This window comes from Colletotrichum lupini, chromosome 10 (assembly GCF_023278565.1).
Source record: "Colletotrichum lupini chromosome 10, complete sequence".
Lineage (NCBI taxonomy): Eukaryota > Fungi > Ascomycota > Sordariomycetes > Glomerellales > Glomerellaceae > Colletotrichum > Colletotrichum lupini.
The window spans coordinates 1,370,001-1,381,053 of NC_064673.1; the positions used below are offsets into that span (position 1 = coordinate 1,370,001).

General features: G+C 30.3%; 2 protein-coding genes across 2 annotated transcripts; both read left to right on the forward strand.

Moving 5' to 3' along the window:
* Positions 1–555: 555 nt before the first annotated feature.
* CLUP02_17622 (uncharacterized protein) lies at positions 556–714 on the forward strand (the record flags this gene model as incomplete). Its single annotated transcript, XM_049296530.1, has 1 exon — positions 556–714. A coding segment is annotated over one exon (159 nt), but the record flags the coding sequence as incomplete, so codon positions are not given.
* Positions 715–3,972: 3,258 nt separating this feature from the next.
* CLUP02_17623 (uncharacterized protein) lies at positions 3,973–5,741 on the forward strand (the record flags this gene model as incomplete). The annotated part of the gene is made up of 2 exons (XM_049296531.1): positions 3,973–4,396; positions 4,444–5,741. Coding segments are annotated over 2 exons (1,722 nt in total), but the record flags the coding sequence as incomplete, so codon positions are not given.
* Between the last annotated feature and the right edge of the window lie 5,312 nt (positions 5,742–11,053).

Below are 11,053 nucleotides of genomic sequence, written 5' to 3' on the forward strand. Positions count from 1 at the left end.
ATAATAATTAAAGTAGTAGCTTAAAATATATACCCCCTATAAAAAATTTAGAAAATAAAAAAGATCTTACTCCCTATACTAATAAATTAGATTATAATAAAATCGACGATATTAATTACTCTTTTTTTACCCCGTTAACTTCTAAAGGATATATAAAGCTAAATAAATAGAGAGTAGTAAAAGCTCTTAATAAGTAGGCTTTTATTTATAAATAGTAAGAGAAGGTCCCTTAGATAACGAATATAAAAGTAGTTAAAAGGGCGAATTTAATAGGGCTAAAGCCTATTCTCTTAATAATTAAAAAAAAGACGCTATTTTTTTTAATATTTAAAAAAAAAAGAATATAATACTAAATAAATCTAGGGGTAGCTAGAGGGGTCCTTTTTATACTATTTAAATCCCTCGAATACTAAGCTTATATAAGTATTTTACGTAAGTAAAAGGTACGGCCTAGATAATTTCTATAAGATTATCCTAAATACTAAGGTATTATAATAATTAACTAAAGGAAAAGGGTAATTCTAAGCGCTATAGAAGATCGTATTAGTAATATTTAATACGTTAATAATAAGTATTATAAAGATTAGTTTCGGCTTAGGTAAGGAAATCGTTACTCTAGGTATAATAAAAGTAAAGACGCACTTCGGAACAATAACTTTTTATATTTTACCCGTTAATACCCCATTTCTCTTATATTTAAAAAATATAAATTAACTAAGTATTATATTTAATAATACGAAGAATAGAATCTCTAGTAGTAAGTATTTCGAGATAGTTAAACGATAATAGGGGTATACGTTTATAAAGCTTATTAATAATACGAAGTTAATTAATTACTTAATAAAAAGTAAGCTTAGAAAACTATACTAAAAATTCGGGTACCCGTTAGTTACGAGGCTATATAATTTCTTAAAGTAATTAAGTAATAATAATATTAAAATAGGGGCACTAGAGTAGTTAATAAAAGTATATTACTAATACTAAATAAATACGCAAAGCTTACGTAGATTTAAGTTTAAATTACGTAATAAGATTAATTTTAATTAAAAAATCGTCGTTAATATCTTTTATTTAAATAGTCGGCTAGTACTATATATAATTAACGTAGCTATATCTTTCTAAGTAGGGTAATTCCTCTAGGATTTATAAATAAAGATAGTATAAGTAGCCTTATAAAAAAGCTAAATTAATATATACTAAGGACCGCTAGACGGTATTAAAACCGATGCTAATACTAGCTTTAAGTTAATAAAATTTAGGGATAATACGATAATTTATAATATATAGCTAAAAGTCGTACTTATTAAAGCATATTATAATATTAAAAAAGTAAAGAGGGTATATTAGTAATTAAAAAGGGCGTTTAGAATTATTAAAAAAGAAAATCCGGATTTTATTAATAACGAATGCTTCTAAATAGTACTTAAATACTATAACGATACTATAGGGCTTAACGGACTTATACTAACGCTATTAGTATTTAGAATATATTTAAAAACGACTTTAGCCTTACTACTATTATTAAGTATAAGCTAACGAGCCTAAGTAATTAAAAAAGTAATACGAGTACTGCGCGAGGTAAATATAAAAAAGTAAATTAATAAAGTAATTATTACGTATAATAAGCCCGATATAGAGGATAATCTAAATATATTACTAAATTTAGATATATAAGTATAGTACGAAATTACTTAATAATAAGCTAGGCTATATAAATTAATTTTTATTAATAAGCGCTCTTATATAGTCATAAGAGATTATAACTAGTTACTTAAAATATTAATTACGGTAGTTAGACCGTACTATATAAATCTTAATAAAGTAATTTCTAACCTATAAGAAAAAGAAGAGCTAGGGGAAACTATATAACCCGTAGTAGAGATATAAAAGATTATCCTTAACGAAATCGTTATAATAATACTAATAGATAATAAAAAAAAAGAAATTGCTAAAAGGGTACTAATATTACTAGCGAGACGTTATAAAAAACTACGATAATAAGCCTTAACGTAGTAATTTATTACTAATAACGAAGTAATTAATACTTTTTATATAGTAAAAAAGAAAGCCGATTTCGAGCTAGTAGTTAAACTACGTAAAAAAAGTATAATTATAATTACTAAAAAGCTATATAAGGGATTAGATCTTATTAAAATAAACACTCTTCGTAATCGAGGGGTTTATTAATTTATCCTATATAACCTAAAAAAATATATAAACCTCTATATATTTAAATTACGAATAGTTTATAAAATTAAAAAGAAAAGAATACCCTAGCTATATAAGAAGTCTAGATACGTAATTTAGGAGTATAGTAATATTAAAAAAGTAACGCTACTTATATAATTACTTATTATATAGCACTATAGCTAACGATTAATAATAGTACTAATAGTATTGCTATAAAAAAAGGGATACGAAATTTAGAGCTATAATATTACCTAGGCCTATACCTAATTAGCCACAGGGCTTATAAAAAAATCCTAGCCTATTTACTAAAAGAAATAGCTAGTAAGTACTTAAGAAATACGATTATTAAAGTACTTAAGCTACTATATAGGCTTATAAAATTAGGCACTCATTAATAAGCTACTTATTACGATTTTTATATTAATTAATTATTAATAATTACTTCTACGTACGAGCCGTACTTATTAGTTACGGAATATAAAAGTAACTAATTTAAGATTATTAAAATATAAACCGACGATATATTAAGCCTATCTAATATTAATTTTATAAAAAAAGAAAATAAGGAGCTTTAAAAAATAAGCTTCGTAGCGAAACTAAAAGAGGTCTTTATAATAAATACTCCCTTAGTATTTAATAATAGGATTTTTATAATTAAAAAGGAAACTATCGTTTTTTAATAAAAGGGGTAGGATAAGAAAATTAACCTCGTTAATTTAAATATAATAAATATTAAAAAGTAATATAAGGCTAAGCTTGCGCGAGGGGTATATATTATAAGTATTTATTAGCCTAAGGTAATTTTTAATTATGCTAAGGTAATATAAGCTATAGATTTAACTAAATAAGATATTAAAGTATTTAATAAGCGGCTTAAATAGTAATAAATAAATCTCGATCGAGGTCTCGTTTATTACCTAATCGACTTTATAATTAGTAAGCTCTACGTCTTTATTAATAAGTTATTTATAAATAATAACAACTTTATTTTATAATTAGGGTATATTATTATCTTAGTTAACGAGAGTATAAGTAAGAGCGAATTTATTATATATAGTAATATAATTTATTACTCGTTAATTAAAAATAAGCGGGTAATGAAAAGTATATTAGTATTAAAGGTTTATAATATAGTTAATAGCGTTAACCTCTTTTATACGATTTTAATAATATTAAAGAAGATTATTAATTAAATTAGCCTTTTACCTATTCTAACGGTTATTTATACTAATTCCTATTTACTATATAAATACCTTGTTAAATTAGGAATAATAAAGGAAAAGAGGCTTATAATTAATATTATAGCCCTTAAGTAATTATATAAAAGGCGCAAAATACTTAAAATCCATTAAATTAATAATAAAAATAACCTCGCAAACGCTTTTATAAAAATAGTATTAAATAAGGGATTAAAATAATTCGTAAGTAATAAAAAAGTTATTATATAAATAGAAGGATAGGTTATATAAAAAAAGTAAAAAAAAGGGGGAAAAGGAGATAACTTAATAAACGGGCCTAAGGTCGAATTATATTTCTAACCGTAGTAATTAAATTAATAAAAAAAAGAGAAAGTTAGTATCGGATTAGAAGTTTAATTCGATTATAATATTTAGCCGATTACGTAGGGGCTAATTAAGGGCCCTATTTACGATTATTATAGCTAGCCTAACCTATAATTAGAACCTCCTTTTTATACTTACTACGTAAATATTTATATAGTTTAATTAATCTCTTTGTTAACTACGGTTCGAACTAACTACCCTGTAATAGGGATACTAATAGCGTGCTCTTGTATTAGCAAACCCTCATCTCACTCTTAGTAAGGCAGAACGTGTCGTTGCAAACTCTCACAATAATCGGTCGACTATAAGCATCATCGGCGGTGGCGGCTCAGGTCACGAGCCGGCATGGAGTGGGTTCGTCGGCGAAGGTCTCCTCTCAGCAGTTGCATGTGGCGACATCTTCGCCTCGCCGAGTACAAAACAAGTTCTTGAGGCGATGAGACTGGCGCCTTCTGATGCTGGGACTATCCTTCTCATCACCAACTACACTGGTGATAGGCTTCACTTTGGACTCGCTGCGGAGAGGGCAAAAGCCTCTGGTTTGTCCGACAAAGTTATTGTTCTCCCTGCTACGGACGATGTTTCCATTGGCAGGAGCAAGAGTAGCAGGGTGGGAAGAAGAGGACTGCCAGGTCATATTTTCAGTGAGTTCAATCACCTTGCCATATGGAATGTTGTTAACCGGTACCAGCTATGAAGATCCTCGGTGCGGCAGCGGCTGAGAAGTATTCTTTTGAACAGTGTGTAGAGATCGGCAAGGCCGTCAACGACCAGACTGTCTCGATAGGCTCAGCTCTAGATCACTGCCATGTTCCAGGACGTCAATATCACTCTGTTGCAGAAGATGTCTGCGTTGTTGGTGCTGGCATCCACAATGAGCCAGGCCAACAGCTCATTACCCCTTTTCCATCAGTAAACGATCTCGTGGACAGGATGCTGAAGCTCTTATGCGACCCTAATGATACGGAAAGAGCCTTCGTGTCGTTTGAGAACGGAGATGAAGTCACTCTTCTCATCAACAACTACGGCGGACTCTCAATTTTGGAGCTGGGCGCACTCACGGATGAAGTACAGACTCAGCTGGCGTCGACCTGGTCAATTACCCCGGTACGAACACAAGTTGGTACCTTTGAAACGTCTCTCAACGCGCCTGGGTTTTCCATTTCACTCTGCAACATTTCGGCTGCAGCACGGCAGTGCAAGTCAGCAGTTACCGAGCTGCTCCAGCTTCTCGATCGTCCCACGAGTGCAGTTTACTGGCCGAATACGGTTCGACCAGTAACAGGCGACGAGAAGACGAATAGTCTGACGGCAGATAAAGCTAGTACTACAAACGGTCACGAACAGAAGTCAGATCTCATCAAAGTCGATCCAAAGCTATTGGAAAAAGTCATCAGATCAGCTTGCCAACGGGCGATCGCCGCCGAGCCGAGCTTGACCAAATGGGACATGGTGATGGGCGACGGCGATTGTGGTGAAGCGGTCAAGGGCCTGTGCGAGTCACTGCTGCGCAATCTCGACAATGGTTCAGCGGCTAGCGGTTCTGTCTTCGCCTTTTTGGAATCGACGATCGAAGCTGTCGACGATATGGGGGGAACTCTCGGGGCCATTCTTGGAATCCTTCTTTCCGCCTTCTCCTCGTCACTTCGATCCGAAGCGCAAGCTAACTCCGCATCCACGACATCATTCTCACCGACGTTGTATGCCTCGTCTCTAGCTTCAGCGGTGGAGTCTCTCAAGTCTCATACTCCGGCACGGGAAGGTGACCGGACCGTTATGGATGTGCTGCTTCCGTTCTCGGATGCCTTTGTCAAGTCAGGAGACTTTGGTGCTGCTGTCAAGGTCGCTGCTGAGAAGGCAGAGGCCACCCGGTATTTGAAGGCAAGATTTGGCAGGGCGACGTATGTGGGAGACGCGGCGGGACAAGAGCTGCCCGACCCTGGCGCTTGGGCGTTGTATGAGTTCCTGTTTGGAATGACAGAAGCTTAGACTTTGGAGACTTTGTGAACAAAATGGAATGACGTTTTCGGATTGATCTTGAACAGAAGACTTGAAATAGCCCTGACTCACTTACATTCGCTTATAAATAGGTTCGACATGGAGTAGGAAATTTACATAAGGATTAGTGTTAGTATCCCTATTATAGGGTAGTTAGTTCGAACCGTAGTTAATAAAGAGATTAATTAAACTATATAAATATCTACGTAAGTATAAAAAAGAGGTTCTAACTATAAGTTAGGCTAGCTACGATAATCGTAAATAGGGCCCCTAATTAGCCCCTATATAGTCGGCTATATACCGTAATTAAATTAAACTTCTAATCCAATACTAACTTTCTCTTTTTTTTATTAATTTAACTACTATAGTTAGAGGTATAATTTAACCTCGGGCCCGTTTACTAAGTCGTCTCCTTTTCCTCTTTTTCTCTACTCTTTTTATATAACTTATCCCTCTATTCGTATAATAACTTTTCTATTACTTATAAATTACTCTAATCCCTTATTTAGTACTACTTTTATAAAAGCGTCTACGAAGTTATTTTTATTATTAATCTAATAAATCTTAAGTATCTCGCGCCTTTTATATAATTACCTAAGGGCTATAATATTAATTATAAACCTCTTTTCCTTCGTCGTTCCTAATTTAACGAGGTATTTATATAGCGAATAAGAATTAGTATAAATAACTATTAGAATAAATAAAAAGCTAATTCGATTAGTAATCTTCTTTAGTATTATTAAAATCGCATAAAAAAAGTTAACGCCGTTAACTATACTATATACCTCTAATACTAATATACTTCTTATTATCCGCTTATTTTTAGTTAATAAGTAATAGATTATATTATTATATATAATAAATTCGCTCTCGCCTATACTCTTATTAACTAGAATAATAATATACCCTAATTATAAAATAAGGTCGTTATTATTTATAAATAACTTATTAATAAAAATATAGAGCTTATTAATTATAAGGTCGATTGAATAATAAATAAGACCTCGATCGAGATTCGTTTATTATTATTTAAACCGCTTATTAAGTACTTTAACGTCTCGTTTAGTTAAATTTATAGCTTATACTACCTTAGTATAATTAAAAATTACCTTAAGTTAATAAATACTCGTAATATATACCCCTCGCGCGAGCTTAGCCTTATACTACTTCTTAACGTTAGTTATGTTTAGATTAATAAAGTTAATTTTCTTACCTTACCCCTTTTATTAAAAAACGACGGTTTCCCTTTCGATTATAAAAATCCCGCTATTAAATACTAAGGGGGTATTTATTATAAGGACCTCTTTTAGCTTTATTATAAAGCCCACTTTTTAAAACTCTTTATCCTCTTTTTTTATAAAGTTAATATCGGATAGGCCTAATATATTATTAGTTTATATTTTAATAATCCTAAATTAGTTACCTTCGTACTCCGTAATTAGTAAGCACGGGTCGTACGTAAAAATAACTATTAATAGTTAATTAATATAAAAATCGTAGTAAGTAGCTTATTAATAGGTGCCCGATTCTACGAGCCTATATAGTAGCTTAAGTACTTTAATAATCGTACTTTCTAAGTACTTACTAGCTATTTCCTTTAGTAAATAAGCTAGGATTTTCTTTATAAGCCCTATAGCTAATTAAGTATAGGCCTAGGTAAGATTACGGCTCTAAATCTTATATCCCTTCTTCTATAGCAATACTATTAGTGCCATTATTAATCGTTAGCTATAGCGCTATATAGTAGGTAATTATATAAGTAGCGTCGCTTTTTTAACATCGCTATACCCCTAAATTACGTATCTAAACTTCTCGTATAGCTAGGGTATTCCTTTCCCTTTAATCTTACGAACTATTTATAATTTAAATATATAAAGGTTTATATATTTTTCGGGGTTATATAAGATAAATTAATAAACCCCTCGATTATAAAAAGTATCTACTTTAATAAAATCCGATCCCTTATATAGTTTTCTAATAGTTATAATTACGCCTTCTTTATATAGTTTAATTACTAGCTCGAAATCGGCTTTCTTTTTTACTATATAAAAGGTATTAATTACCTCGTTATTAATAATAAATTGCCGCGTTAGGGCTTATCGTCGTAGTCTTTTATAACGTCTCGCTAGTAATATTAATACCCTTTTAGCAATTTCCTCTTCCTTATCGTTTATTAATACTACTATAATAATTTCGTTAAGGATAATTTCTTATGCCTCTACTGCAGGTTATATAGTTTCCCTTAGCTCTTATTTTTTTTATAAGTTAGAAATTACCTCGTTAGGATCTATATAGTACGGTTTAACTACTATAATTAACATTTTAAATAACTAGTCGTAATCTCTCATAACTATATAAGAGTGCTTATTAATAAAAATTAACTTATATAGCCTAGCCTATTATTAAGTAATTTTGCGCTATACTCGTATATCCGAATTTAGTAATATATCTAAATTATCCCTTATATTAGGCCTATTGCGCGTAGTAATTACCTCGTTAACTTATCTTTTTATATTTACCTCGCGTAATACTTATATTACTTTTTTAACTACTTAGGCTCGTTAGCTTATACTTAGTAATAATAATAAGGCTAAGGTCGTTTTTAAATATACTCTAAATACTAATAGCGTTAGTATAAGTCCGTTAGGCCCTATAGTATCGTTATAGTATTTAAGTACTATTTAGAGGCATTCGTCGTTAATAAAATCCGGATTTTCTTTTTTAATAATTCTAAACGCCCTTTTTAACTACTAATATACCCTCTTTACTTTTCTAATATTATAATACGCTTTAACGAGTACGACTTTTAGCTATATACTATAGGCCGTCGTATTATCCCTAAATTTTATTAACTTAAAGCTAGTATTAGCGTCGGTTCTAATACCGTCTAGCGGTCCCTAATATATATTAATCTAGCTTTTTCGCAAGGCTACCTATACTATCTTTATTTATAAATCCTAGAGGAATTACCCTACTTAGAAAGATATAGCTATGTTAATTATATATAATACTAGCCGACTATTTAAATAGAAAATATTAATAACGATTTCCTAGTTAAAGTTAAGCTTATTACGTAATTTAAACTTAAATTTACGTAGGCTCTATATATTTATTTAGTATTAATAATATACTTTCGTTAACTACTCTAGCACCCCTATTTCGATATTATTATTACTTAATTACTTTAAGAGGTTATATAGCCTCGTAACTAACGAGTACCTAAATCTCTAGTATAGTCTTCTAAGCTCACTTTCCGTTAAGTAATTAATTAACTTTATATTATTAATAAGCTTTATAAACGCATACCCCTATTATTATTCGACTATTTTAAAATACTTACTACTAGAGATTCTATTCCTCGTATTATTAAATATAATACCTAGTCGATCTATATCTTTTAAATATAAGAGAAATAGGGTATTAATAAGTAAAATATAAAAAGTTATCGTTCTGAAGTATATCTCTATTTCTATTATACCTAGGGCGACGATTTCCTTACTTAGGCTAAAACTAATCCTTATAATACTTATTATTAATATATTAAGTATTACTAGCGCAATCTTCTATAGCGCCTAGAATTACCCTTTTCCTTTAGTTAACTATTATAATACCCTAATATTTAGAATAATCTTATAAAAATCGTTTAAGCCGTACCTTTTACTCATATAAAATACTTATATAAGCTTAGTATTTAAGGGATCTAAGTAATATAAAAAGGACCCCTCTAGCTACCCTTAAATATAGTTAGTACTATATTCCTTTTTTTTAAATATTAATAAAAAGAGCGTCTTCTCTTTAATCGTTAAGAGAATAGGCTTCGGCCTTATTAAATTCGCCCTTTTAGCCGCCTTTATGTCTATTATTTAAAGGACCTTCCCTTACTATTTATAAATAAAAGCCTATTTATTAAAAGCTTTTACTACCCTTTATTCGTTTAGCCTCGTATATCCTCTAGAGGTTAACGGAGTAAAAAGAAAGTAGTTAATATCGTTAATTTCGTTATAATCTAATTCGTTAGTATAAGGGGTAAAATCTTCTTTATTTTCTAAATCTCTTATAGGGGGTATATACTTTAGGCCGCTACTTTAGCTACTATTACTAAGTTCCGTACCCCCAGATTTATTCTTATATATAATAAGAAATTAGTTAAACCGACGAGGGCTAGTTTTACTATTTACTACCCTCGACTTTTTATACTATTTATATAATTTAGTACGCTCTTCTTCGGAGTAGTTACTTAATTAATATCTATCCTTTTTATAAATATAGTATTACTTTTTTTATTACCCTACTTATAAATTAAATCTCTACTTATTTAACAAATCTAAGCCTCTTTACTAACGATTACTATATCTAGCCTCTTTTCCTTTTTTATTATACGTTTAATCGACTTAATATTATTAATAAGGGCCGTCGTATATTTAGAAATAGGTTTAGCGCGGCATTCTTATTTTAATATTAAAGCTAGATCTTAGCCTCGAATAGAGCGTCTCGTAGTTTTTAAGTACTTAGTATAAAGTAATTTTTATTTTTAATATACGCTAAACTATAGTATAAAAATACCCGACTTTCTACTTATTTATCCCCTTATTTAGCTAGGTTTTTACTAACTTATTAATTCGATTAATAAGCTCTTTAAGGATCTCTACTCGTAATTTACCCTTTATTATCCTAGCTATAAATATATAAAAAATCGCTCATAGCTTAAATAAGAGCTTTAGGTTCTTATTATAAGTCTCGAAGCGGCTTTGGATTACGTTAATTATATTAAAAAAGTCGTTTCGATCGAGATTACGTACTACTTCGTAATAATAATTAGAGGCTTTACTTATAAGTACGATATTAATTACTAAATAGTACTAGTATTCCCTAATTCCGACTTTTTTATAATAATTATAAAACATTATTAGGGTTTTTTATAAAACCTTATACTTCCCCCTAGAGTATAATTTCTCTTTTAGAAAGATCTTTTTAAGGTCTATAAATTACCTTATATTTATTATTAAATTTTTAGTCTCTATATACGATCCCTATGTTACTACGTACTATTAATAACTTCAGGTCGTTTACTTCCTTTCTTATTAGCTAATTAGCGCCGAATTTTATATTAGTAATAGTAATAAGTCATAGATTAAAATAGGTAGAATTATCGATTATCGTACTTTTAGTACTATATTTTACTCCGGTATATCTTTTTATAATAATAGATTTCTATTAGTAATTATAAAGAGGAAATTTAAGTCGTTTACCCTTTTTTTAAATTTATTAAAGCGATTATATGCTCTATTAACCTATGCCTAGTT